This window comes from Catharus ustulatus, chromosome 17 (genome assembly GCF_009819885.2).
Source record: "Catharus ustulatus isolate bCatUst1 chromosome 17, bCatUst1.pri.v2, whole genome shotgun sequence".
NCBI classification, from domain to species: Eukaryota; Metazoa; Chordata; class Aves; order Passeriformes; family Turdidae; genus Catharus; species Catharus ustulatus.
In genome coordinates this window covers 9,470,216-9,498,193 of record NC_046237.1, presented here as the reverse complement: position 1 = coordinate 9,498,193, position 27,978 = coordinate 9,470,216, and the positions used below count along the sequence as shown (strand labels likewise).

Sequence of the window (27,978 nt, the reverse complement as noted above, 5' to 3'; positions counted from 1 at the left end):
CCCTCCTGAGGATGGGGAGGAACAGAACCTGACAAAACAGCATTTCCCCTGCAATTCGCAGTGTGTTAGAGCTGTTGAATAAAGCGAACCGCAACCCAGCCGGCTTTCAGCCTCCCGAAAAATCACTTCTGTGGTACCAGCTCCAGCTTCCAGGTAACACACCACGCCAGCCCGCCGGGGCGAGCAGCGCTGGGCTCGGGTGGGAGAACCCCCAGCCCCTCACCCGAGGAGCGCGGCCGCCGCTCCCACGCGTGTCCCCGGTGCAAGCAGGCGGTGTCCCCGGTGCAGGCAGGCGGTGTCCCCGGTGCAGGCAGGCGGTGTCCCCGGTGCAGGCAGGCGGTTCCCCCGCCGCGGGCCGGGACGCGCCGGCAGCGCCGGCGGCGGGGGCGGCCCCTGGCCCGTGCGCGCCCCGCGGAGCCCGGCTGCCCGGAGCCTTCTCCCTGGAAAAAAAAAAAAGCCACGGAGGGAGGGGAGGGGCTGCTGCTGCCTTTTCCCCCATCCTCCGTTTCCGGTTTGCTGCCATATTACTCTCTTCTTTTTTTTTTTTTTTTTTTTTAAATTTTCCCCTCCCCGCGGTGCCCCCCCCGCCCCGCAGAAGGGGTGAGCGGGGGCGGGCGAGGCACCAGCGCGCCGGGGCCGCGGCGCTGCGCGATGCTGCTGCCGGCGGCGCAGCCCTGAGCCCGGCCCGCTGCGGGCACCGAGCGCGGCGGCGGCGGCGGGGGGCGGCGGCCGCGCCCCCGGCGCGGAGACAAAGCCGGGGCCGAGCGCTGGAGGCGAGCGGAGGGGCGGCCCCGCTGCGCGGACAGGCGGGAGGTGAGTGGCGGCGGGTGCCCCGATGGGGGGAAGGAGGGGGTCCCACGGTCTGGCTGTGGTCCGGCGGGGAGTGTCCGGAGTCCGGCCGTGGGGTCCGGCGGGGGATGCCCGCAGTGGGGATCAGCGGGGGGATGCCCGCAGTGGGATGCCCGCAGAGGAGTCCGGCGGGGGAATGCCCGCGGTGGCGCGAGCTGGTTGTGGGTCCGATCGGGGATGCTGGCAGCTCGGCAAGGACGCGATGGGTCCAGCTGGGGATGCCCAGGCTGCCGTGGGGCAGCTGTGGGTCCGGCAGCGTGGGATACCCGCAGCCTGGAGAGCTGGCTGCGGGTCCCCACAGGGATGCTGGCGGTCTGGCGCCGGGTGTCGGTGGGGCAGCTGTGGGTCCAGCGGGATGCACATGGTCTGGTGGGTCAGCCGTGGGTCCAGCTGGGGGTGTCACTGCCGGGAGGGGCAGAGCTGGGGACGCGGGGGGCCCGGCGGGGCGGCCCCGCCTGCCCGCAACTCCCCTTTGTTGTGCTCAGGGTCTGTGGGGGACCCCCGGGAGCGCAGGGCGGGGACAGCCGGGCTGTATGTAGGCCAGGACATGAAATATTCATCGCCCCCCTGCTTTGATGTCTCGTGATCCGCTTCCCGTGTCGTGTTTGTTCACCGGTGATCCTGGGGCCAGTGTCCAGCCCTGGTAGACCTGGCATGTCGTGCCCCTCGCTGTGCCCCTCGCTGTGCCCCTCGCTGTGCCCCTTGCCGTGCCCGGCTGGCTCAGCTGCTGGGTCTGCAGAGTCCCGGTTTCTCCGATTTAAGACTTCATCCAGTTGTGAAGTTCCCCATTGCAGCCTGGGCGATCCAAGCCCCATGTGTGGCTGCAAGTGGTGGCAGTGGCGTGTCCCCGCTGTCACAGCTCCCAGTGCCATAGAAGAGCGTCGTGGTTTTTGCCCTGAACCACACTGGGGTCAGGATGAGGTTTTATCTTGCTCACTGCCCAGACAGGCTGTGCTGCATCCTGGGGCCACTTGGGATGGACACAGGAGGCAGCCTGCAGGGATGAGGCCGCTGCACAGGGCTGTGTGCATGGGGACAGGTGTGCTAGGGGGCTGGCGTCTTGTGGCGTGGTCCTCTCTGGTGTCAGGCATCGTGTCAGGGAGTTGTGCAGCCTCGTGTGAGACCTGCTGGACTGAGTGGGGGTCTCCTCCATCTCCCTGTGTTTTGCTGGTCCTGCACAGTGCGCTCTTCCCTGGCCCTTCCTCACTCCAGTGGCTGCTGTGGTGTGCCAGGGCTCACCCTGAATCTGCTGCCAGGAAGTGACTGTGGTCCTGGTCTTGGTCCCAGAGATGTTGAGCAGCAGTAAATGTTGTAGGTGGCAGGGAGCAGGTTGTGCTGCCCTGTGTGTGCCATGGCCCATCCTCCTGGCTCCCCAGAAGTGATGCAATGGAAAGGATGTGATGTGACATGCAGCCAGGGGGTCCCTCAAGACAGGTTCCACTGCACTGTGGCATTGGGAGCTGGGGGCAGTGGAGGGTGCAGAACACAGGGTTCCCTGAGATGAGCTCCTGCCTGTGCAGCAGGGACAGGGACAGCACAGCACGTATCCAGCAGGACTCTATGAAACTGCATGAAGGTGGCAACAAAAGACTTGATTTTTCTTTCTCCTGCCTGGCTGGTGCTCCCAGAGGAGGAGGTGCTGGGGGTCTTTGTCACTCTCAGCCGAGGAGATACCCAGTGCCAGCATGACCAGTTCAAGAACCAAGTCATGACAAGCCTTCCCAAGACCCAGCCATTAGTGATGGGAACCCTTTTGTCCCTGCCAGGCTTGGGGACGCCCCCTCAGAACGCAGTGGCTCGACATGTGCACGGCAGGTATTGGTCAGACAGTCACAGGGCTGCCCAGGAAAGCGTGAGGAAGGGCATGTGGAGCAAGACATCAGCAATCTTGCACTTTAAAGCAGTATCTTTTCTGTCCTTTTCACTGTTGGTCTGCTCCTGACACCTTTGCCATAGGGTTTGATCCTGGCTTACCTGTGCTAAGCCATCAGCTTCAGCTGGCTCCAGATCCAGCCAGAGCAAAACCGTGGCACTCAGTGTCTGAGCCGAGGCTCGTGTGCTGGCTCCCCAGAGGAGCTGTGTCTCTGTAATCATTAGCCAGTTAATGCTTATATGTCAGGGAGGAACACCTTTGCTTAGGAGATCGAGGGTCAGTTCTCACTTCCAAGCTTTGACCTGGGAGCAGCAGGGCAGGGGCTCCTCTAAACACCTCCTGGCTTTGCCAAAACAGCCCAAGACAGGGTTATTTATGGGCTGCACAGCAGCAGGGAAGTCCAATGTTCCCTGTCTCGATCGTTAGTGGCCTTGCAGTGCTCCCTGTGTGATGGAGATGCCCTAATGATAGCTCTGCCCTTTAATGACTTTGTGCCAGAGTGATGGAAAATCGTGGAGGTTCCACGGGGAGGCAGAAAGGGCCATCCCAGCCCCTGGCTGGGGAGCAGGGGGACAAGACAGGGAGAGCGCTGTGGTGACCAACCAGTCTGGAGGCTCTGCTGCAGAGACAAGAGGGTTCTTTTCTGCCTTGGTGGCATGGAGAGGACATCAGTGATCCTGAGACAGGGATGGCCTTTAGCAGCACGGGCAGCTCCTGTGAAGTGGCATCATTTCATTGGACTAACTGAGGCAGGCAGGGGATGGACCATGGGGCTCCCACGCCTTCGAAATCCCATCTGCCTCTCCCTGTTACTGGTGTGGGATCCTGCCTGGCCTTTGAAGTCATCACAGAGCTAAACTCTTATCTAATGAGACCTGAAGGACTTGGTCCCCAGCCTCTCATTTAAACAACCAGCAAATGCCTGTAAGATCTTGAAAGAGAAGAGGTAGGAGCGAGCAAGCAGCCTGCACCTCCTCCCAGCATGTCTAAGCAGGGGGGAACCCGTGAGCATCCCTGGGACAAAGCACTGGACTCCTGGCATGGCTGTGGGAAATTAGAAAGCCTATCTGAAGTGCTATTGTTTCCTGTGCTGTCTGTTTTGCAGCTCGGTTTCCAACTTGTTTCTTTATCTCTTGGAACAATTTCCCATCTGAGCTCACTTCCGCAGCGCTCCACATCTCGCTCAAAGCCTGCCTGGAGATGTGTCCAGCGTGCACCCCATCAGAAACAGCCTTGTCAGACAGCAGCACATCCCTGCACTTCCTTCAGAAGGGAGCCCTTGAATCCCCTGCCCAGAGAGCGGCTCGGACCTCTGGGTGGAAATAACCATCCATGCATAGCTGTTCCTGGGACAGGAGCACGGGTTGTCACTGTTTCCAGTCCAAGCTCCTCTGCCTGTAGCTGTGGGTGGTGCAGTCCAGCTCCCCAGGGCTCGTGTCTTGCTGAAGTTTCCACCCATCAGCAAAAAACACACCATGTGTCACGGGGCTGTTTAAAGCCTTTGGTTCCTCATCGCTTAAATGGGCAGCAAACTGGGAGATAGTCCAGTGTATCACAGAATCGTGGGATGGTTTGGGTTGTAAGCGACCTTAAAACTCTTCTAGTTCCAGTTCCCCGTATCACCTAGTTCCAGACTTGCCCAGAGTGCGCTCAGGAGGGGCAGCCAGCCCCCAGCTCGGTCCCAGGCTGGCACAGTGACCTTGGCACTGGCTGTGTTGGGAAGCAGTGCCGCTGTGCACATGGCTCTGCACACGCATGCTTTGCAAAGAAAGCCCTGAAACAGATTTCAGGAACAAATGTGGTTTGAACCTGGGCCAGGAACCAGGACCTGCAAATCTGCGTGTTGCGCTGACTTCCCTTCAGGCTATGGATCTGCTGGCTGCTCTCACTGGGGAGCAGGGAGGGGTTTTCGAGGGCTGGGGGCTGGCTGGGCTGCTGGGGGTATCAGCCACTGGGCAGGGCAGGACTGGTCATTGATTTTAACTCAACCTTTAAAAAATTTTGCCCGAGCCCCTTTACTCTGCATGGTCTCAGTGGAGATGCAGCATCTGAAATATCCATAGGCTGGCATATGGGATTGGTGGACTTGTCTGGAGAAACGTAGAGAACAGAACTCCCTGGGCATTTCAGGCAAAAAATAAGAAATGAGGCCCATGCATGGCAAGCCTGCCCTCACCTCACAGCTGTGGGCCCCGTGCCAGGAGGGCACTGGGATGGCTTTGGGGTCTGCAGCCAAGGGGGACACATGATGCAGGGACATGTGTGACTTGGTTCTTTCCCTGCACTGCAAGACTCAGAGGCTGGCCCTGAGTTTCCCAGCCCATACATGACTTGTTGTGGTCTCACTCCTGTGTCCATGAGGTTTTGGCTGGCCCTGAGCCCCCTGAGCTGAGGATGGATGGATGGATGGATGGATGGATGGATGGATGGAAACCTGAGTGCATGCTGTGCAAATAGCTTCTACCCAGTTCATCTGCTCCCATCCTTCCTGACTGTGCTTGGCAACCTTGGCCACCAAAAACCTGGGCATTGAGGGTAAAAGCCCATTTCTCATTGCCCCCTCCACCATGGGAGAGGTTAACAAGTCCAGCCTGTCCTGAGCAATGTGTCTCCCTCCCGTGCCACGCACCAGGTTGGGAGCAGCATGAGAGGGTCAGGTCAGTGCTAAGCTGATCCCAAAAGTACGTCACCTTGGGGCACCCTTTTGCAGTAATTTGGGGTTGGAGGTGTAGCACTGTGTCAGGATTTCACTTCTCCATCTTGCTTTCCCACTGCCTTCCTCAGTTTCCCCCAGGAGCACCTGCAAAGCTGTCATTGGAGTTGGTGAGGTTTTACACACAGTGTGTGCCTCAGTTTCCCCAGCTGTACTGCCCTACCCCATGCACACACCACGGGTAAAGCCTCCCCTCAGGCAGGGCAAATAGAACCTGATCTCCACGAAGCACAACCACCCTCCTCATCCTCAGCTGCAGCTGCAGCCCGTGCCAGCAGCACTGGGGTCGGGCAGTGCTGTCCCTGGGCTTCCCATGTTCCCAGATTGAAACATGTGCTTGCTGACTTATGCAAAAAAAACCTGCACAGAAGGGCTGTGGGAGTCACTCCCTGCTCAGACAGGCCTTTCCTTCCCCTGCCCATCGGGCAAGTGCTGGTGGGGCCCTGCTGTGCTGGGAAAGGGATTGGGAATCCTTGGAACAGTGGTGGGGAGCACCCTGCTGCATCAGGCAGGGAGGGTGACGTGGGATCAGGAAGGGTGCAAAAATCACTGTGACCAGGATGAGCTCCATGCTCCAGTGCCCTGAACAGCTGAGCTTGGAAGTGTGTGGGGTGGGAAGGCTCAGGCTGCTGGGACCAGTGTGTGGCTGGGGCTGGGCAAGGTGGGCAGCTGCCTGCTCACCTGGCTGCTGCACGGGTGCAGGTGTGTGGGGGGTGTGCAGGTGTGTATCACACTCACCTGAGCCCTCTGGGTGGTTTGGGGGTGGGCACAGCTCTCGTGCTCCCATGCTGTGGTCCAGGGGGGCTGTGCTGAAGGCACTGTGAGCCACAGGTGATGGGAAGCAGAGGAGACGCCCTTCATCCCTTTGTCCCTGCATCCCTTCATCCTGTCTCTGTAGGATGAGCAGCACAAGCGAGGGCTGGAGAGATGCCATGGGCGGGTGCAAGGTCCTCGTGTCACTGGTCACTCCACCTTGCCCATAGTCCATCTCTGTTCCCCTCCATGACTGCAGTGAGCAGTGCCAGAGGTGTGCAGAGCTCTCTGCTCCAGAGCGACAGGGATAAAAGACACCAGCTCAGCATTTTTCTTTGTTTTTCATCTGCTCAGGTTGTTGATAGTGAGCACAGTTGGGGGCTGCACCTCCCAGCTGGATCCTCTCTGGCATGAGCATCCTACTCACTCCGGGAGCAGCTGGCAATCCAATGCAGCATTTTGGGCTTGGAAAAGCTTTGTGGGGCTGGCTGATCTCCGTTTGCCCCTCAAGACCCTCCCTGGTTGCTTCCTCTGTCGCATTCTGAGCGATGCTTTGTTTTGGTGGTGCAGATGGGAGTGGCTGTGGGGACCAGCATCTCTCAGGGCTCTGTTGCCAGTGATGTTCTCAGTGTTCCAAGCCCAGGGAACACTGTGATCACTGGTGTGGGACCTGCTTCCAGTGCCATCCATGCCCACGGAGGTGAAGGAAGGAGTCGAGTGTGCAGTGCTGGAGGCTGACCTTGATCATCCAGCCCTGACCTGCAGCCACGTGTAGCATGTGTACATTAGGGCTGGTGGCCCCACAGTTCCCCAGAGCATGAGCCTTGTCTTGGGCATATGTCTTAAAGTAACCCAGGAAAATAATCACCATAAATTTGCTCTGTGGGATCCTGCTTCTTTATTTGAAAACATTCAGGGGTCTGCTAAGTGGGAAGTGTTAGAAATCTGTGACAGAAGAATCTTGGCCTGTGCTTGGCTTGTCCTTCATCCCCTCCCATTGCAGTGAACCCCTGCATGTGTCCTGCCAAGTCCCTGTGGCTCCAGCTGGGAGAGGGGCAATGCCCAGCTCCACGGGTTTGTGTCAAGGGTACCCATACCCACGTACCCTTCCTGCATTTTCCCTTTTTTCCCAGAGTGTTTCAGTTCCTGTTCCATGTCAGGAAGGCCCTGGGGAGGTTTCCTGCCCCAGGGGTCCTACAGGACCCCTCAGCCGGGCTGCTGGGGCTGTGGCTCTGGTCCTGGAGGGCCAGTGGAGCCCCGGAAGCTCCTTGCCTGGCTGGACTGGATGGGCTGGTTTCTCTCAAAGTGGAAATGTTTTAGCAGTGACGCCAGCATGGCCAGGGGTGGTTGTAACTTGCTCAGATATAGAGCTTTTCTGCCTCCTGCGTTCCTTGCCCCCTTCCTCCCCCTGCCCTGGAGATTTGCTGCCTGCCTGCGCTGCTGTCTCGCCCGGTCAGAATGGGTGTGTCAGCCCTGGAGCCATGGCAGACGCAGGTGGCACCACTGTTTTGTCCGGATCTGAGACACCTGTGAGTCACATCAGCCTCCTGCTGCCACCTGCCCCTTCCCCAGGAGCTGGGCTGGGCGTGGGGTGGGCTGGGTGCTGCCACAGCCATTCCCGGAGAGCACCAGGGTTGATGTTCACTTCCAGAAAGCAGAAGGAAACCACATTTCCTGGCGCCTGAGGCTGCCTGTGCTGGGAGAGGCGCTGCAGAAATGGGGAACAGAAATCGCCCCTCCTCCTCCAAGGGCCAGCTGGTGTCACCAGGTCTCCATCACCCCCTCCAATGGGGCCAGTCCCTTGTGCTGGTTCTTTATCTGGAGGAGGATTGGAGGAGCAAGGCTGTGATGGGCCATAGGAAGCTGGAGAATTAAGTGACAGGCAGTGGGAGCTCAGAGGTGCCAGCATGCCCAGGGGCCAGTGTTAAAAGGGCACATTTTGAGGAGTGCTGAGCCACAGGGCTGTTTTGGGGAAGCATTGCCCCATGGCTCCAGGCATTCCTGGTGGCCAAGAGCTCCAGCTCCTAGTGCCATTTCAGCTCAGCATCAGAGTTTCCCTGCTCAGCATTGTCTCTTCCCAGCCCCACGGGCACTCCTGCCCTTGGAAGCATTTCCTTTCAGTTTCCTTCACCTGGACTTGGCAGGAGGAGAGCGGTGCCCTCATCACCTGCCTGGGAGAAGCCAGCTCAGGTTAATGCAGGCCAAAGGCTTTGTGTGCCTTGGAAAGCATTTGCTGGAGCTGGTTGGGAAATTCCTGGCTGGTGTCCTGATGGGAATGCTGGAAGTGCAAGCTTGAGTCAGGCTGGGAGGTACTGGGAGGCATCCCTGCTCTGACCCGGAGCAGCGCCAGCACAGCCAGGCTGCACAGCACCCAGCCAGCTTTGAGCATCTCCTGCTGGGGATCCCACCACCACTCTGGTCCCTGTTCCTGTGCTGGACCACCCTCAGGGTGAGAAAGCTTTGGTTTCCCTTCTCTAATTGTTGGGTGCCCTTACAGTGCAGAAAGGATGCACCCACACTCTGATGGATCCAAAGATGTGGTCCTGTCAGTCCTGCTGCAGAGCAGTGACAGGGATGTGACAAGGTGTGGCAATGGCCACTTTCCATTCTCACTTCTCTCAGTGGAGAAAAGCCTTAAAACTGAGTGCTCAGCTCAGCACCAGCAAGCACAACGTGCAGCACATTCTGCTCCCTCCCTTCAGCTGCTTGCATTGTCCCAGGGAGATAAGGCTTGTGGCTTTCTCCTGCCAGCCTTGTGCAGGAGGGTGCTGGGGGTGCCCAGGGTCAGGATGCCCCTGCCCTTGCCTGGCTTTGGGCTGCTGTGGGGGTAGGGAAGGGGCACAGCCTGCAGCTCTCTGTGTCCATTGAGTTGGCAGAGCCACTGCCCTTCACCTCAGCAAGGCAAAATCCTCCTGTGCAGGGTCTGGCCCTGTGATGGCTGGGAGAGCTCAAGCTCCCTACATGCTCCCAGTGTGCAAGCTTGGAGTTTCTTGGTTACATGAACATCCAGAATGTTTTGGTCTTTTAAACTCCTTGTTTTGACATGTCTTTTTGGAGGCGTTTTGCATTGCTCCTGACTGTGACTCTCCCCCATGCTTAGGGGGAGTGAATTTGGATGGTTGATCTAATTATCCTTTCCCCTTTTGTGACGAACTGGCCTCTGCTGTCTTGGGCTGTGGAGCTTTAATTAAGATGGTCTTAATTTTAACGGGAGTTGACAGGGTCAGAGAGGAGGGGTTGGGACATATCTGTGGGGAGTGTATAGCTGGGCTCCTGCACAGCAGCTGCACTGCCCTCCCCACTCCAGCCATTCTTTCATCTGGAAGAGCTCTGCCTCAGCTGGGGGGAGCCAGGGGATGGCTGGACAGCCTTGGCTCAGATACCTTCAACATGCTGTTCCTGGGTGAAGCAGAGATCCCAGACAGGCACTGGGGACACCTGCCTGTGGCTTCTCCCATCCCCAGGCTGGAGCTGAGAGGTGAAGTGAGCATCCCTGCATTGTTCCTCCTGTTTTAGGAATCGGTGCAGGTGAGAAATGAGTGTCCTTGTGGAGGAGAAGGGCAGCAGGCACAAGGCAGACATGCCCTCACACTGTGTCAGCCGAGCAGGGAGAGTTGCAGCCTCACACCCCATTTGTGGGGCTGGGGCAGCAGCTCCCCGTTTTTACAGCTCCTGGGACTCATTGCCGTGGGGCTGGTCCCAACCTAGCAGAGACGAGCCTGTGTTCCCTGTCTGGTACTGAGCAAAGCCTGATGGCACGGGACCGGGGACAGGAATTGTCACTGGGGGCAGAGGGGATGCTGGGCTGTCCCCAAAGCACTGGGGTCCGTGCTGCTGCTCGCTGGCCCCCAGCTGTGATGCTTGCCGTGGGAAAGGGCAAAACCAGGAGCATCCCCTGGGACAGAGGGGGGAGCTGTTCTGTGAGCGTATCCGGGGCTGTGTGTCCTGCTGAAATGTGCGGAGCAGAGGGCGAAGCGGGGAAGGGGACAGGGTGCCACCTTAAGATGATTAAAACACCACCTCGATGTGGTTGTGGCAGCACGAGCAAGCTGGGACTTCACCCGCAGCACTGACCCCGCTTTCTGGGGGCCACGCTGGGAGGGCAGCGCTGCTGCCACTTCGTGCCACCCACGCAGGGTGACACGGGGGATGGCAAAGTGCCCTTTGGCTGCCTCCAGCCTGGACCTCTGGTTTAAAGGCATCCCTTGCAGCAGCTCCCATTGATCCTGCAGGGATCTGCCCCGGCTGGCCCTGCTGGGAGGGGGCTGGTGGTGTGCCAAGGGGCTGGAGGGGCTGGGTGTGTTTGGGACCGCTGCTCCGTGCCTCTCCCTGTCCCCGGTGCCGGCTGCCGTGGGCTGGGTGCCGCCAGGCTGCTTTGTCTCGCCCGCCGTCCCGCACGCTTCATTTTTCAGTCTGGTGTGAGACAGTTGCCGTGATTAATAATCTCACCGGGGCTCTGCGGGCTGAGGACACGGCTCAGCTCGGCTCCCTCCATCAGAGGGTGGGTGCTGGTGCTGGCAGCCCCCCGTCCCCTGTCCCCCCGCATCCCCGTGCTGCCGGCAGCGCTGGTCAGCACCCCCGGCTCTGGAGCAGCTCCAAGGACGGTGCCTGTTTTGCCAGAGATGTTTCTCGGTGTCTGGTGTTGGGCCCCAGCCTGTCGCGGCATTTCCCAAGGTTTCTGCCTCTGCCGTGTTTTGTCTGCTCCCAATCAGTGTCTTTTGTTAGCGTCTTTGCACAGACGATAAGATCGCTTCCCCCGGCCGCTGTCAGCCTGCCCGTGCCACCATTGTATCCTTGAGCGATCCGGGAACGCAGCCGGAGCGGGGCTCGCCGCTTCCCCTCGCTCTGCCTTTTGTGAGAGCATCTCTGCACAGGGAGGTAGGGCAGGGGATGGAGCCTTTTCCTGCCACCCAGCTTGCCCGTTAATTTTTTGGGGAGTGTGGGTGTCGGAGGCGTGGGGATGCTGGGCAGTGCAGGTGGCATTTCCAGCGCGGGCGGTGGAGGAGGGCATTGCCGCTCTCTCGCGTGCCGTGATCTGATCCGAGCTGAGGTGTGCAGCCGAGTGTGCTTCATTTTTAATTGCTTTTGGAGAGGGGAGGGCGGGGTCGGCCTCTCCTTGCTGCGGCCTGTGCCCCGGGCAAGCTGCGTGGCTGAGCTCAGCCCTGGCACCCTCTCCTCTGTCTGGGGAGGATTGGGAGCCGGGAAGACCCCAAATGCAGAGCCAGCAGCACAGGGAGATAGGTGGGCATGGCACTGCTGGTGGTCTGAGCTGGCTGTGCCCGTGCCAGTGATACTGTGGTGAGGATGGCAGCCCCGCTGCCAAGCGAGCAGCAGGACAGTGCCAGGCTGTGCCAGATGTGCCAGCAGCCACCTTCAGCCACCAAACAGTCCAGTCTGTCAGTGTGAGGTTGGTAGTGCATCCATCCACCCAGGGACCTGCCCTTCCCATCAATGGGCTTGCCATATGGCTGACCCTAGGCCGAGGCATATTTGGATTTTCCTCGTGGCTTTTTTGGCTCTTTTTGGTCTAATCATTGTTGTGAGCTCACAGCATGCCCCGGTGGCAGGGACATGAGCACCACGTGTGTACACGGCACAGCTTTATTTGTATGTGCTGCAGCCTGGAGTTGGGGCTGCAGCTTCCCCCCTCCATCCTGCTGTGCAATCATTACCAGCCAGTATTTGTCAAGTACAAATTACAAACCATTCAACGTCTTAAAGAGCTGTCAGTCAGCTCCCACTCATTATCCTAATCAAATGCACTAAAAATAGTGACAAAACTTATTAGTAGGGGGAAGGGGAGGCCATGAAAACAAACCTGTGGTGAGGCACAGCCCCTGCATGCACAAACCGGGATATTCCCCTTACTTGAGGTGTGAAACCCGGGATGTTGGCCTTGGATGAGGTGTGAAACCAGCTGGGACAGGAGCCTGGTGGGATTCTGTCTGGGACTTGAAGCAGGGTCTGAATCCCCTCTGTGCAGAAGCAGGAGCCCCTCGAGGGCAGCTGAAGTCTCTGCCCAGCGCTGGGTGTGCAGGGCTGGTGGGAGAGAGAATTTCCTTTCTGTAGGAGAAGAGGAAGTAGTTCCTGCAGGAGCTGGGAAAGGGTGACAGAGCCAGGTGAGGGGCTGCCCTGGCTCTGCGGGGCCATGTCCTGCTCTGCCTTGAGCTGCTGCTGCTGAGAAGGGTCCCCCCATCACGTTCTTGCGGCAGAAAACCATCCTTTTTGAAAAATTTAGCTAAAACATGCTTTTGTGGATGAGTCAGGGTTTGAGCAGCCCAGGTTGCTCGCGTACCTTGTGCACGGTTTGTGCCGTAGCACTTGTCTCTCTGCTGGGGATGGAGCAGAAGACTCATCCCGGGGGACGAGCTCTCTGCTTGGTGCCCGACCCTGCCCACCGCCGGTCGTGGCTGTCCGGAGATGGAGCAACAGGGCTGGAAATGCTGGTGTGTCTGGAGGAACTGGCTTTGCTTTTCCCCTGAAAAATCCCGTCCTGGGCTGTGGGGGTGCCTGTGCTCCCCTTCCACCCTGGGACATCGCTCGGGGCGGCTCCAGCCGCCTCCTCTCCCATCCGCAGTGGGGTTGATGAAGTGGAGCAGACAGCCATCCCCTCTTCACACATGAGAGATCAGAGCGAGCGGGTGTGAGCTGCCGGCCCCCCCGGAGGGATGGCGAGGAGGAGGAGGAGGATGAAGGCAGCCCTGGGCACTGGACCGTGGCGTGGGGACAGAGGGTGTCGGGTGCTGACGCTCCCTCTCCTCGCTGAGCTGAGCTGAGTTCCCCGGCAGCCCCTCCCCAGCCGAGAGCTCCGGTAAGAATCACCGACGGCAGCGGGGACCGGGCTGCTTCACCTCCGGGGAGGGCTCGCCCTGCCGAGCGGCCCTGGAGCATCCCTGGGCGGGCTGGGGGCTGGCTGCAGGTGCGGGAGGCTCAGCGGACCCTCCGAGGTGTTCCCGGGCCGGGGCTCGCCGCTCATGCCCCGCTGGCCCGTGCTGTGCCGCCGGCGCTGCCCCGGAGAGGGGAGCGGGGAGTTCCTGCAGGCTGCGACGTGCCCGGGGTGCTAATCCCCGCCGCAGGAGAGCTGAGCAAAGCTGCTGGGCTCAGGAGCGCTGGCCGGGCTCCAGCCCTCTGCACAAGCCTTGGAGGGGGACGGGGGCTGTGCTGATGAAAAACAAGGCAATGAGCCCCCCATCCCAGCTGTGAAAAGCATGGCAGCAGGGCAATATCCCACAGGGCATCAGCCAGGCTGCCCTGGCTGGATGTTGGTGGTGCTGAGCATCCCTGCAGCCTGCTGAGTGTGGAAATGCTGTATTTATTAGACATAAATGTGTTAGACATATACGCAGCATAGCTCCTGGCAATGGGTATTTTTTGCAGTCTGGCTGCTGCGATGCTGTCCCACAGCTCCCAGTGATGCTGCTGGGATGTGCTGGGTGCCACCACTCTTCCTTCTGTGCCCTTTTACTCCGGGGGGCTTTTCTTTGTCGACTATGCCAGAGGCAGGAGGGGGTCTGTCCTTGGTGCCTCCCCAGGACCTGAGTGCACAGCACATTCCTGCTGTCATTAATCACTCCTTTGCCAGGCTCTTGCACAACCCTGCATTCTCCCAGGGGAATCTGCACCCTTTCTTTTCCAGCTGCCAAGGGGGTGTGAGAGCTGCAAATGTTTTCTCAGGCCCCTCTCCTGCCTGGGACAGGTGGAGAGCCACAGGGCTAAAGCCACATGGTCATGTTGGCTGAGTACCTGGGACTCAGAGTGGGGATGGTGCAAGGCTGCCAGTGCCTCTGGGCACAATTTGGGGTTGCCAGCCTGCATTTTGCACTGGCTAGATTGAAGTCAGAATGTGCAGGTATTTATGTAGATGGGAAGCAACAGGAGAGCTTGGAGTGGGGCTCTGCAGCCCCTTCCCCAGAGAGCTGCTGGCTCATGCTTCCTCCTCCTCCTTCATCTGTGGCTCTTGCAGCCAAAGTCCTGACAGCTGGATTGGGCTCTGTCAGAGCATCATGTCCCAATACCAGCACATCCAGTAAAGCCCTTGCCTGGGAGGGTCAGCACTGCAGTGTGGGGTGGGAGCTCTCCCTGCCCAAGCTGCTGCATGAGGAGGGATGAACTCACAGTCCATGGTTTTCCTGGCCAGGACATGCCTGGCAGTTGCACATCCTGTGCCCACAGGCTCTGGTGTGCAGGTGAGGACCCTCCTGTTTTAGGGAAGCGCCTGTGCTCTGCTCCTGGCTAATCTCTGAGCATATTGACTATTTTATACCTTGATTTCCTCAGCACACTGATAAATAATTTTCTGATCCAGGCTCAGAAAATGTGCTTGGGGGACACTTGTGTCTTCAGAGTGCTGCTAACCCACCACTGTGGCTGGGGTGTTTTCCTGCCTGGGGAAGTGCTGCTTCCAGGGGAAACTCTGAGCAGCTCTCCTCTTGCTCACGGTCCCGTGGGGAGTCACAAGCCACACGGTCACAGCCCTGCCATGCTCCCACTTTTCTCCCTGCACTGCCACTGGCATCCCGGGAGCCCCAGTGGGTGCCAGAGCCCCGGGCAGAGGTGAGCAAGGGGCTGGCTGGGACAGGGAGGTGGGGGCTCCTTGTCATCACTCCTCAGGTCTGGCTCTCCCCTGCAGTTCTGCTTCTACTGCAAAAAGCTTTTAAAGTGCATTTATTTACAGGACAGACTCCTTCCCCTTGGCTGCAGGATCTGCCTCTGGATTGCCTGAAGTGACCATTTGCAAGTCCAAAGCTTTTATTTGACTCTTGTTTGCTTTGAGACCCCCAAAGCCTGGCACAGATATGGGTGGACTGAGTCCTGTGGCAGATAGAGGCATGATCCCTCCTCATCACCTGCATCCACAGGAGGAAGGACAGCTCTGCTGCCCACTGGAATGGCTGCTGGAGTCACAGCCAGCACGAAAATATCAGTTTATTACATTTCCCAAACCGTGGCAGGATCTGAGCCTGCCGGCATGGGTCACACAAGGACACTGCTGGTCCTCTGTGCAGTGTGGGAGCTGGAAAACAGTAGATGGAAATTGTGTCTTTTGGGAAATAAGCCCTGATCGTCAGTCAAAGCCCTTGCTGTGGGAGGGGAGCTGAGGGGAACAGGGAGCAGCTTGTGCCTGGCACCCTAAGCTTTCCCACAGCAGGAGCCAAGGGCTTTGCCCCAGTGACACTGGGGCTGTGCAGGCTGCTGGGGCTGCCCATGGCTCTGGGGGGCTTGGCCCAGGCTTCTCTCCAGAAAAACCCTCTGTTGGATGAGGCTGAGGCCTCCCGAACATCACAGACAGCTGCATCCAGGTCTGCACCCTGTGGGCAGCAGCTGCCTCCTCTGCTGCTTCCCTGCTTGTTTTCTTATCAGAGATACTCTCCTCCCTGCTTGTCTCCACCTCCCTTTTCCCTCCTGCCATGCGTGATCTAGCCTAAATATTTCCTTCCATAGCTTCAGGACACTGCTGGGTATCCTGCCATCTTTGGAGACTGCAAATAATTCCCTGCCTTCATTTATGTCATTACCTTGAAGGTATTTATAGAGCGTGGTCTTGAGTGGAAAGGAAGGCTATATATAAACTATTTCACTATATATAAAGGCGAGATCCCTTGGTCCTTAGCCGCAAACTGCCTGAAACTGCTCCTGATTTAAGCTTTTATCCTGTTGGCTGCATCTTTTGGACTTCAAAGGTCCATCTTCAGTACTTAAATCCCCATCCTGGTAGAAACTCATGTGTAGGAGGGAGTGTGTGGGGACGGAGCTGTGTCCCATGCCTGGCCCCAGAGCTGCCACAGTCTCAGCACAGGTCCAGGGCCCATGCTCAGCATCTTTGCTGTGCACTCCCACGGCTCAGCGTGCTTCCCTCTGCTCCCAAAGCGTGTCCTGGCAGTTCCACTGCCTGCTGTGGCCACACAGGAGGTGTCTCCATGTTAATGAGGGGCACTGGTGTCCCAGGGCAAGGGCAGCATGGCCAAGCTGCCCAGCAGCTGCTGCTTGAACACACTCCAGAGGTTGTTTCATTTCCTGGTGGGCAGGCATCTGTCACTCGAGAAACAAACTCTTATTAACAATAAGAATTACAATAACAACAACAATAATAGAAGCTCTCTGTATGTCTGTGTGTCCTGCAGCCCGGGACCATGGGGAGCAGCAAGAGCAAGCCCAAAGACCCGAGCCAGCGGCGGCGCAGCCTGGAGCCCCCCGAGAACAGCCAGCATGGGGGGTACCCAGCCTCGCAGACACCCAGCAAGGCGGCTGCTCCCGACGCCCACCGCACGCCCAGCCGCTCCTTCGGCACCATGGCAGCCGAGTCCAAGCTCTTTGGAGGCTTCAACACCTCTGACACCGTCACCTCCCCGCAGCGTGCCGGGGCACTGGCTGGTCCGTGCGGGCTGGGCTCAGCAGGGTGGGGAGGCTCATGGGGGTTGTGTCCTGCTCCTCGGGTGTTTCAGGGTGTTTGAGGCACTCTGGGCTTGTTATCAGCCAGTGGGAGGATGGTGGGGAGGGGCACCCAGCACAATTTCATGGGCTGTGCCCCTCTTTGTCACAGGGGGAGTCACCACCTTCGTAGCCCTCTACGACTACGAGTCCCGGACCGAAACGGACTTGTCCTTCAAGAAAGGAGAGCGCCTGCAAATCGTCAACAACACGTGAGTGTCCCTGTCCCTGCAGCCACGCCCACGGGGTGAGCTGTCACCTGTGCCTCCTGTGGAACCCCCAGGACCAGCTGTCCCAGGGGTGGGTGCTCAGAGCTGTGCCAAAATGCACACGGACACAGTGACTTGTCCAAGGACACTGCCAGGGGTCATTCACCTGCTTCCTCATCCTCCTGGCCCTGCTGCTGGCCACTGTGGCCTCACAGCCTTGTCACCAAGCCACATCCTCTCTTTGCTGGCCATTGTGTGCCCTCCCAACACAGAGCCACCTCCCCATGGTCCCACCCATGCTCAGCTGCCTCTTGTTAGCCTGGCCACATCCCTCAGCCTCATGGGTGCTTTTCCCTGTGCTTGTACACTGTCTCTGATCTCAGCTTCTCTCCTGACTCTTCTTTCTCTCCCTCCATGCTGTCGTTTAGGAGAAAAGTGGATGTCAGGTGTGTATTGCACATTCTTACTGTTATTATAAATGACCTAAGTGATCAAAGCCTGTCTGCTCTCACTTGAGGGCAGGTTGAATGGAGCAGGACTAGGAGGAGATGGTTTCCAGATGGTTTTGTGGTTGGTTGCATTTGTCCTGTCTGAGTGACCAGAACAGAGCAGGGAGTCCCTTCCCATGCTGGGGCAATGTTCCATCTAGAACTGTGTCTGCACCTGGGTCTGAGCCCATCCCCTTTCCTTGTCCATGCTCCCCTCTGCACTCTCTTTCCAGCTGGCTCTCCACTTCCCCCTGCCCTTTGCATTTTTCTTTTGCATTTTTAAATTTTATATTTCATGAGTGGCTCTGGTGCTTGAAGTATTTCCTCAGAGGTCTGACCCCCTGCTTTGCTCCCCATGCTGGTCACCACAGCACATCCATTGCTTCCAGGGCAGCATGGCCAGCTCCTAAAAATGATCCTGAATTAACCCCATGTGTGGTCTGTCCTGGCAGGAGGCACACACAGTCCAGAGCCTGCCTGGCAGAGCCAATGTCCCCAGTGTCCCCAACTCTGGAGCTGCCAGCTCCTGCTCCCCCTCCACTCCTGCCTTCCAACATGGGCACCTAAAACGGCAAAGTCAAAGGGTGGAAAGACAAGGGGACATCCCAGGAGGGAGATTTCTCCTGCAGTGCTGGGGCACTGAGGCACAAAAATGTTTTCAATCTGATCCTTGTTCTCATTGTTCCAGTGCTGTTTATTAATGGTGATTTGTTTCATCTATGAAGTCTGGGATGTGCAGCATTTCAGTGTTGCAGGAAAAGCCTGAGTTTGGGAGTTTTGGTGCTTCTTACTTTCAGTCTCAGCATGAGTTCTGCTTTCCAGCTGTTGCGAAGTGAGCTTTGCCTGTAGAGGTCCAGATCAGGCCCATATATGAGGGGTTTTTCTTTGTGCATTTTATCAATTCTGGGCTTTCCACATTTTTTTATCCCTCTACTGCTATTTGTCAAAGGCTCAGTCAGAGGGCAGGGTTAGTCTGTGATGGGCTCTGCAGCATCCTGGGGAGCCAAAGGGCTTTCTGTGGTGACACAGTCCTTTGGTGGAGGGTGCAGGATGTAGCTGCTAACCTTCCCAGTGCCTGTGTGGGTGAGATGTCCACAGGGAGAGAGGTGGTGGAGGAAGTTGGGCAGTTTGTGCAGTGCTCAGGGGTGAATCACTCTTCTCAATGACTTCCCAGAGGTGCTCAGAGTCTGGGAACAGCTCAGGCTGCTGCACTTTGGGGACAGACAGATGTGTGATGTCCCCTTCCTCTGGGCTCCCTGGCAGAACAGGGGGCAGCAGGCTGGGCTGCTCTGACAGGGCTGGGGTTGCTCAGGGTGAGAGGAGAAGCCTCCACACTGCTCACCTTCCTGCTCTGGGTCATCCTACCAATGCACCCAGTGCAGAAAGGCTCTTGTGGTACCATTTCCAGTGGGAAGAAATCTCCTCCCAGCCAGCAGGCAGCCAGCTGGGATGTGGTGGGATATTTTGGGTAAGACTGTACAGGGAATTGTTGAAATGCTTTGTTTTGATGATGATGATTATTATTATTTTTTTTCCCCACTGAGACATTTTTGGAATAGTTTGTTTTGCTGAATTCCTAGCTTGTAGCCTTGCAGCCCAAGCTGGAATAAAGCCACAAGTCAAAAGCTGGGCATTTTTCAAGCAGATGTTTACTCTGGTCCTGTGGGAAAGGAGCCCAAGCAGCCTCCTGTCCCCTTCAGAGCCACCTCAGTAAAGGTGACTGGAGCAAGAGCCCTGGCTGAGGAGCACAAGCTGCCTGCCATGAGATGTGCTGGGGCTGGAAGAAGCTAAAATGTCATCCAGGGCTGCTGTGAGGCTGTTCCAGGGGCAGAGCCCAGCTCTGTGAGTAGGAGGGGATGCCTGGAAGGTCCCCACCATCCCCACCACACTGACACCATGTCTGGGTTATCCCAGTGCTTTGAAGCATCACTGGTTTAACTGGGAAATGCACAGGTCATAAGCAGCTGGTGAGTCTGAAGCAGGGATGGAGGATTACACACTGCAGGGTCAGGGATGGGTCTGGATGTGGTCTGGTGATCCTTGTAGTGGTGACTGAGGTTGTTGGTGTTTTTCTGTAGCATGTTTGTGGAGGTTGTCCTGCCAAGTTCTTGTATCCTTGCAGTGCTGTTCCCACGAATCTGCACTTTTCCCGTAGCCTCGTCTCCCTTGTGGTCAGGATGAATTCAGTGACTGTCTTTGATGGGCAAGAAGATGCAGGTGCTGGGAGGAAAAGCCCTGCTGTCCACAGGAAGGGGAAGCCACCTCCTGCCGTCCTCTTGTTGTTCTCTATTTGTTGTTCTTCCCAGCCCTGTCCGGAGCAGGAGGGGGCAGGAAGGAGGGCAGAGCACCCTCCAGCTCCTGAGACACGCCTGGGGCTGCTGTGCCTGGGGCAGGAGGGATGGGTGGTGGCTCAGCCGCAGGTTTTTAGGGACAAGGAGCCTCAGGGGTGGCTGTGCAGGCACAGCCCTCGGGGCTGCAGCCTTGCAGGGGCTGTGAATGGGACACTCGGGCTGGACAGATCCCTCTGCATCCAGGCTGGACACCACGGATGGGCAGGGCTCAGCCCAAACCTCAGCCCTGTCCTGCTGCTTTTCTGCAGCCTGTGTTTAACTAACTCCCTTGGGTTTTCCTGGTTCCTTTTTCAATTGCTGCCGTTATTCTGTTGCTTCTCCACGTTTCCTGTCCTTCTCCTTGCCTGCTGCTCCTGCTGGCAGGACCCCCAGTGCCTCCCAACCTCCAGCCAGATCCCCTTCCCATTCAGGTGGCTCCAGAGGTATTTTGGCTTGCTAGCTGCCCTGCCTGATTCAGCTTTAAAGCATTCCAAATGTGGATGGGTAGCTCAGTAACAGAGCTCACCGAAACAGAGGCAGGGGCTGGCAGAGAACTCCTGGCTGGGCTCTGGCTGTGGGGCTGGGGGCTCTGGGGCTGCACCTTTTCCCAGTGGGGCTCTGTGCTGCTCGTCCTCCCCCGGTGCCTGTGGGCGGGCGAGGGGCTGGCCGGGGGGCTCCTGGCTTCACACTGAGTGTGTTTTGGTTCTCTTGCAGGGAAGGTGACTGGTGGCTGGCTCATTCCCTCACTACAGGACAGACGGGCTACATCCCCAGTAACTATGTCGCGCCCTCAGACTCCATCCAGGCTGAAGAGTAATTGCCATTTTCTAGACAGTTTCTAGACAAGTGATAGCAAACTCACCCCCAGCTCCCCCTCCACCCCTGCCCCCTCCTGGGAGAAGCCTCCAAGCCCTCTGGGTTTTTCCTTTTCGGTAGTTTTCCCCTTTGAATGTGCAAACTAGCTTTTCTTTAAGGCCGTAAGTGCAGTGCTGCAGCATGCTTGCATGGTGGAGGGGTGAGTGGTGGCACAGCAGGGCTGTGGATGCTTTTGGACTGGTTTTTATGGAGAGCCTGGAGAAGAGAAGGCTCCAGAACGATCTCATTGCAGCCTTCCAGAACTTAAAGGGGTTCTAAAAAAGAGAGAGACATTTTACACAGGCAGAGAGGCCTGTGAAAGGACAAGGGGGAATGTTTTTAAACTAAAAGAGTAAATATTTAGATTAGATGTTAGGAAAAAATTCTTTACCAGGTGGATGGTGAGACACTGGCACAGGTTGCCCAGAGAAGCTGCCCTGGGAGTGTTCAAGGCCAGTTTGGATGGGGCTTTGAGCAGCCTGGTCTAGTTGAAGGTGTGGCAGGAAGGTTCCAACCCCAATGGCAGGGAAGTGATGCCCAGCCCAGGCTATCTGGGGATGTGGCACACACCGAGGTGCCCAAGCCCAGACACAGCCCCTGGTCTCCCAAACCTGCAGTGGGTGGGCCAGGGCTGAGCCCCCTGCTTGGGCAGGCACTGGAGGGGCAGTGCCAGGTGCTGAGCTGCTGCCTTTCCCCTCAGGTGGTATTTTGGGAAGATCACTCGCCGGGAGTCCGAGCGGCTGCTGCTCAACCCCGAAAACCCCCGAGGGACCTTCCTGGTGCGGGAGAGCGAGACCACGAAAGGTGAGCAGGGCTGGGGGGGTTGCTGGCCTAGAGGAGACCCTCTCTGGGGGACATGGGGGTGCCCTGAGTCCCCTCAGTCTCTCCTGCTGGTGCTGGTCTCCAGGAAGCTGATGCTGACGTGGCCACCACTTCACCAGTGACGTGTCTGTACCAAAAGCACTGTTACAGCACAGAGCCCATGAGCTGGAGGGATGTGGCCACTTCTGTTCCACCACTGCCTGCCCAGTGAGCATGGGTTCACCAACCACAGAGGTGGTTCAGCTGATGGCAGGGTGGAACCCAGGGTGGCAAGACCACCAGGCAGGATGGTTTCTTTTCCTGGGTTTTTTTTGCTGTTGGTTTATTTGTCTGGGGTTTTGTACACCCCCAACTGGATGGTTTTTTTGGTTTTCCTTTGGTCCCTGTATAATGACAAAATCTTGAACATGTGCTTCCTGGGCAGCCAGGACAAGGGAATGATGAACTTCAGTCCTTTCAAGTTTGACACTTCTGAAAGTGCAAGTTGTGATCTTTGAGGTTTGACTGCCTGAGGATTATGTTTCTTACCTGGTGTAGTTTGGCTTCAAATGCACCTTTGGGAAAAGCCCCTTTATGTTCCTTTCTGGTTTTATGCCTTGAACTTACCTCTATTTGTTTTATACTGATGGAAGCAGCTTCTTCAAGCAGCAGCATAAATCTTCCCCTCTGCTATCTGTGGCCCCAGCAACACCATGTTGTTCTCATGTGGGCAGAGCAGAGCCAAGCTCATGAGGCTGTGGTGGGATTTCTGCAGGAGGGAATTGGGCCCACCAGCCCCTTTAGCCCCTCTCTGAGACACTGAGGAGTTGTTGGTCAGCAGCTGCCCCCAGCCTGGCTCTGCCTGCTCCTCTCCCCTTGTTAGCACATCTGTAGGGTGGCTGCTGGCAGAGCTGCTGTGCAAGCAGAGGGCAGCTGGAGGCTGGTGTGGCATGGCTGTAGCTGGGGGATATGTGCCGTTCCTCCCTGGCACCTGGTGCAGCAGGAGCTGCTCCCCATCCTCTGCTTTTGGGTGAAGGCAGCACCTCCATGCCCAGTCCTGCCTCCCCCACACCCACCCACAGAGCACCCACCCATGGCACATCTCCCACAGCCCCTCTGTCTGCCCACAGGTGCCTATTGCCTCTCTGTGTCTGACTTTGACAACGCCAAGGGGCTCAACGTGAAGCACTACAAGATCCGCAAGCTGGACAGTGGCGGCTTCTACATCACCTCCCGCACCCAGTTCAACAGCCTGCAGCAGCTGGTGGCCTACTACTCCAGTGGGTAGCCATGTGGGTCCCCTCGGGGTCTGGGTGGCACCCTGGGTGCTGTCCCTGCTGGACAGGGTGGTGCAGGGTGGGTGCTGCTGGGAAGTCACCGCTGCCCTGGGGGACACCAAAAAGCTGTGTGGGACTGTGGGAAAAGCTGGGGTTTAGGGCAGAGGGGGAGGGTCTGGGGATGTGTTTACAGGAAAGATGTGGAGTAAAGACATCACATTCCTAAATACCCATGTGTCACCCTGCTGTTGTCCCTTCCTGTGCCAGAACATGCTGATGGCTTGTGCCACCGTCTCACCAACATCTGCCCCACGTCCAAGCCCCAGACCCAAGGCCTTGCCAAGGATGCCTGGGAGATCCCCCGGGAATCACTGCGGCTGGAGGTCAAGCTGGGACAGGGCTGCTTCGGAGAGGTGTGGATGGGTAAGGACATTCCCACCCTGCTGTCCCCTCTGTGTCACCACCTGCATCCTGTCCCCAGCCATCTGCAGATGCCTGAAGCCTGTGGTGGGGTGGAGGAGCAGGGGAGGGACACGGCCCCCTGCCCTGTGTGTGTGTCCTGAGCAGCTTGTCCTGTGCCACAGGGACCTGGAATGGCACCACCCGGGTGGCCATCAAGACACTGAAGCCTGGCACCATGTCCCCAGAGGCCTTCCTGCAGGAAGCCCAGGTCATGAAGAAGCTCCGACACGAGAAGCTGGTTCAGCTCTATGCTGTGGTGTCAGAGGAGCCCATTTACATTGTCACTGAGTACATGAGCAAGGGTGAGCACGGGAGGGACACCCAGGGGGCAGCTGAGGGGCTCTGCTCCTCCAGATTGCTCTGACCATTGTCTTCCTCACAGGGAGCCTCCTGGACTTCCTGAAGGGTGAGATGGGCAAGTACCTGCGGCTGCCCCAGCTCGTGGATATGGCTGCTCAGGTGGGTTTGCACATTGGGCTTCCCTCATTCCCTGTGGGGGCACTGGCTGCCTGAGCCCTCACTGGGCTGTGCTGGCTGTCACTGCTCAGGCAGTGGGGTGCTCTGCAGCCTCTCTTAGCTGGGTGCCACAGCTGGCTCTCAACCCAGAGCAGGGTTGCACTCTGGGACCATCATTTTGCCCGGTCCTGTTGCTGCCAGCTCTCCCTGGCCAGCAAACTCAAATCTGCATGGCATTTCTTGAGCAGCTGGTGTTTCCCACACCTCAGCTGGGTCCCACTGCAGGCCTGTTCCCTTAGTGGTGCCAGGCTCTCCCTGGGGACCCTCGTGTCACCGTGTCAGCCACAGTGCCCCACGTGCTGGTCCCCACAGATTGCATCTGGCATGGCCTATGTGGAGAGGATGAACTACGTCCACCGGGACCTCCGGGCAGCCAACATCCTGGTGGGGGAGAACCTGGTGTGCAAAGTGGCCGATTTTGGCTTGGCACGACTCATCGAGGACAACGAGTACACGGCTCGGCAAGGTGCGTGCCCAGGGCTGCTGGCACTGGAGCAGTGGCCACTGTCCCCACGGTGTGCTGTGCCTGGAGCCAGCACGTGGCTCTGCTTGCACAGGAGTCCTGGGGTCACCCCTCACCCTGCCTCTCCATCCAGGTGCAAAGTTCCCCATCAAGTGGACGGCCCCCGAAGCGGCTCTGTATGGCAGGTTTACCATCAAGTCAGATGTCTGGTCCTTTGGCATCCTCCTGACGGAGCTGACCACCAAGGGCAGAGTGCCATACCCAGGTGAGGGCTGGCTCTTGCTGGCAGAGGCCCTGTCCCCACTGTTGTGCCCAACACCAACTGTCCATGCCCTGTGCTTGCCCCTGAGCTGCCTCTTCTGGGTTGGATCCTGCCCCACTGGGGTGAGCAGATTTTGGCCAGGATGCAGCATCCCAGCCACCTTGTCCCGCTCTGTCCCCGAGCAAGGTGACAGGTACAAGTGCTGCTAGGCCAGGGGTCCCTCTCTCCCTGGCTCACTGGGATTGCCCCTAAGGCGTGTCCTGGCACAACACCCTTGGGAGAAGCACGGTGCAGGGCTGGCCCAGCTCTGATCAGTGCCTGTCTCCTCTGGCCGCTCGCAGGGATGGTGAACCGGGAGGTGCTGGACCAGGTGGAGCGGGGGTACCGCATGCCCTGCCCGCCCGAGTGCCCCGAGTCCCTGCACGACCTCATGTGCCAGTGCTGGCGGAAGGACCCGGAGGAGAGACCCACCTTCGAGTACCTGCAGGCTTTCCTGGAGGACTACTTCACCTCGACAGAGCCCCAGTACCAGCCTGGAGAGAACCTATAGACACAGGGCTCCTCCTGGCACCAGGGACACCGCTGTCCTCACTGTGGGGCACCGAGGGCTGGCTCCCCACCGAGGGGCTGTGTTTGTGGAGCAGCCCTGGAGCAGGACAGGGCATTAGCTCCAGATGCAGCCAGGGGAGCTGCTGGGTTCCCCCATTGCTCATTAAGACTTGTGGCCCGTGTTTAACGGAGCGGCGCTGTTCTGCTGGCGAGAGGAGCCTGTGGGCACCGACAGAGCCAGCTCAGGAGAGCAAGCAGAGCATCTCCTGCCAAGAGACTTGGGTTTTGGGAGACTTTTTCACCCCACAGCTCTGGGGTGAGCCAGGAGGAATTGGGGGACAGCATCACCCCACCTCAGACACACAGTCCCAGTCTCCTGCAACCCCTTTCTAAATCAGCACAAATTTCCCTACCCCTTCACCCTTCCCACCATCTCCCTCTCGGTTCCAGCTCTCCCAAGGGTGCTGGCAGAGATGTTTTGCCACAGGCATGTCACAATTCCAGACTGACTTGAATGGGGTGATGTGCTGGGGTGGTGGTGGAGGCGTGGGGTGACAGCATAATTCTGGTGGTCCCTCTGGCTTCACTGTGACCTTAATGGCTGGTGGGTTCTGGGACTCTAAAATGTGACAGCTCCAGGCTCTGGTGACCAACACTCCCATTGGAGCACCCAGGCACACGACTGAATCTTCCAGCTCTGTCTGTTCCACCAAGGGGCACATCTCACCTCTCTGGGGAGCAGGACTGGGGATGCCAGCAGAGCCCTCACCCTGCTGTGCTTTCTCCCACCACATGCTCCAGGTCTTCCAGCCAAACCCTTGGGAAGTACCCCCCCAGCCACTCTCCCCAGCTCTGCCACCAGCTTTCCCACCAGCAGAGTCCCCTGGGCTGGCCCTGCCACCAAATCCAGTGCCACTGTGGTGTTTGGGTACATGGCCCACGTAGCTGTTCTGGGTGTGGGAATGTTTTGGAGGAAGAACTCGAGTTTCACAGATGGTTTTGTCCACCTGGTATGTTTTAGCTGCCTTCCCTCTACCCACTGTGTCTCAGCTTCCAGGCAGCAATCCCCATGCAGCATCCCCAGCCACATTCCCCCATCTGGAAGTGCTGTGCCACATTTGCATTCTCATCTCCCCTCTGCTCTCTCCCAAAGGCCTCAGCTGTGGCTCAGCTGTGGGTGGCTATTCCTGCCCAGCTTTGTCCCACACACATCCCGTGGGGCTGATCCCTGCTGTCAGCAAGGCTCATTCCCTGCCCTCTCCCACCCAGCACCTGCTTGTACATAACCCTTGTGATCCCAGCACCGTCCCACACCTTGACTTCATTGCATGTGTCGGTTTTCCCTCTCCTGTGGCTGTACCATGGTGGTTCACAAGGCTTCACTCCTTCACCTCCTGGGTCCCAGAGACCCTTGCTCAGAGAGACCTGGGGGTCTTTGGATGCTCTCCTGGAGCACAGTGTGTTGGGGACTCGGGGGATGCTGTGGGGCAGGGATGCTGGAGGGAAGGACCCAGAGAGGAGAGCCAGTGGCTGTGTCCTCCTCTCAGTTCTCAGGCGTTCTGAGGGAGGCTTTGTGTGCCTCCCCATCACCTTTGGGATGGTGTTTGCCTCTGGCACAGCCTCCTTGCAGGCAGCAAACCCAAGCCATCCCTCACCAGCCCTTGCCATGGTGCCAGTGTCCTACAAAGGCTGGGTGGGAGCCAAGCATGGGCAGGAGGTGGCCAAAACCTCACCCCAGATCCCCTCCAGAGCAGGACCCAGGCAAGCTACTGCCACTCACTCACTCACTCACTCACTCACTCACTCACTCACTCACTCACTCACTCACTCACTCCCACAGTGCCCTGGTGTGGTTTGACCCAGCCACTTATTTATGAACCAAGTACATGGTTGTTTGGTGGCTCCTTTTTTAATGAGTAAAACATTTAAAATCAGTTTGCGTGGGCTCTTCAGCAGTATGGAGAGATCATGCTGGCTTGAAGAGCAGCAGCTGGTTTCATGGATTTTTTTAAAAATCATTTTGGGAGTTGGAGCCTTTTCTCCCCCCCTCCCCCCCCTTCCTAGCAGGTTTGCTGTGTTGGCATTTCTGCACTTGGGCAGGGACTCCCCAAAGCCCAGTGTTCTGTGTCTCCCCATGTTTGCAGCCTTTAGGGATGGGCAGCTGCTACAAACACCCTGTCCCTTGGTAGCTGTCCCAGGGGGTGGTTTGTGCCATAGCTCTGCCTGAATTATACAAATCCCTGTCCCTGGGAGAAAGTTTTTACAACTGTAACATGTGGAAGCCAGGTTTGGTCTGGAAGCTGGGGAGACAGAAGGCAAGCACACGTGGTAAGGTTTGGCCTTTGGTTTTCTGTGGCATGTGCAGGGTGTTGGGTGCAGCAGGACAGGAAGGGTTTACCTGGCCAGTGCAGCCTGTGGCTCTTTCCAGAAGGCAGCAGGTGCAAGGAGCACCCCGGGATGGCTTAGTTCCCCAAGGCTTTCAGCAAGATCTGGTGAAGGAGATGTGCTGGGGACACGTCAGGGCAGAAGGCAGTAAGGCAATCCCAGAGAAGCCCTCCTCCACAGAGCTGTGTGTCCACATGTCTGTGTGTCCATCCACGTTTCTGTGCAGTGCATGTGGTGGGACCCAGTGTCACCAGACTTGCCACCGTGGCCAGCATGGCCTGGAGGCCCTGGGAATTCAGAGCTTCCCCTCCATCATCATTCTGTCTGCCAATTGATTTTTTAAGCCAATAAACTCCAGAGGGGAGCCCCCATCTAAGGATGCTCTTTGGCTTCCTGGGGTCCATAGAACCCTACAAGTAATTCTCCTCTGCTGTTATAATTTTTTTACACAGTCTTTTGTAAGATCTCCAACTGACTATGCAGAGAACGTGTGGATCTGTGTCTCTCTCCCCAGCTCCCCTCCCTTGCCTTTTTTGGTGTCTAAGTAAAATATATAGCTTTTTTTTTTTTTTGGTTGGGTTTTTTTCTTTTATTTTTTTTTCTTTTTTGACAATAATAAAACTTTGGGAAAAAAACCTGAAAAGGTGGTGGGGGGGTGGAGACGCTTTGAAACTCTAACGTTGATGTAAATACTTTGCTATTTGATAATTAAATACAAACAGACCTCACAAAACAAAAGTGCAGCTTGTGTATGAGAGGACTTTT

The 27,978-nt window shown here is 57.6% G+C and overlaps 1 protein-coding gene across 3 annotated transcripts; it reads left to right on the top strand.

The window, feature by feature from the left end:
* The first annotated feature begins 87 nt into the window (after window positions 1-87).
* SRC (SRC proto-oncogene, non-receptor tyrosine kinase) lies at window positions 88-27,944 on the top strand. Of its 3 annotated transcripts, none has more exons than XM_033075064.1 (13): window positions 88-153; window positions 16,310-16,559; window positions 16,729-16,828; window positions 17,254-17,271; window positions 20,358-20,456; window positions 21,199-21,302; window positions 22,430-22,579; window positions 22,844-22,999; window positions 23,161-23,340; window positions 23,421-23,497; window positions 23,867-24,020; window positions 24,151-24,282; window positions 24,621-27,944. In XM_033075064.1, the coding sequence occupies exons 2-13, from the start codon at window positions 16,319-16,321 to the stop codon at window positions 24,827-24,829; spliced, it is 1,620 nt and encodes a 539-aa protein (XP_032930955.1). In that variant the 5' UTR covers window positions 88-153; window positions 16,310-16,318; the 3' UTR covers window positions 24,830-27,944. The 3 variants fall into 3 exon arrangements, with proteins under 3 accessions (XP_032930955.1, XP_032930953.1, XP_032930956.1); XM_033075062.1 differs by lacking the exon at window positions 88-153 and adding an exon at window positions 733-813; XM_033075065.1 differs by lacking the exons at window positions 88-153; window positions 17,254-17,271 and adding an exon at window positions 733-813.
* Window positions 27,945-27,978: the final 34 nt, after the last annotated feature.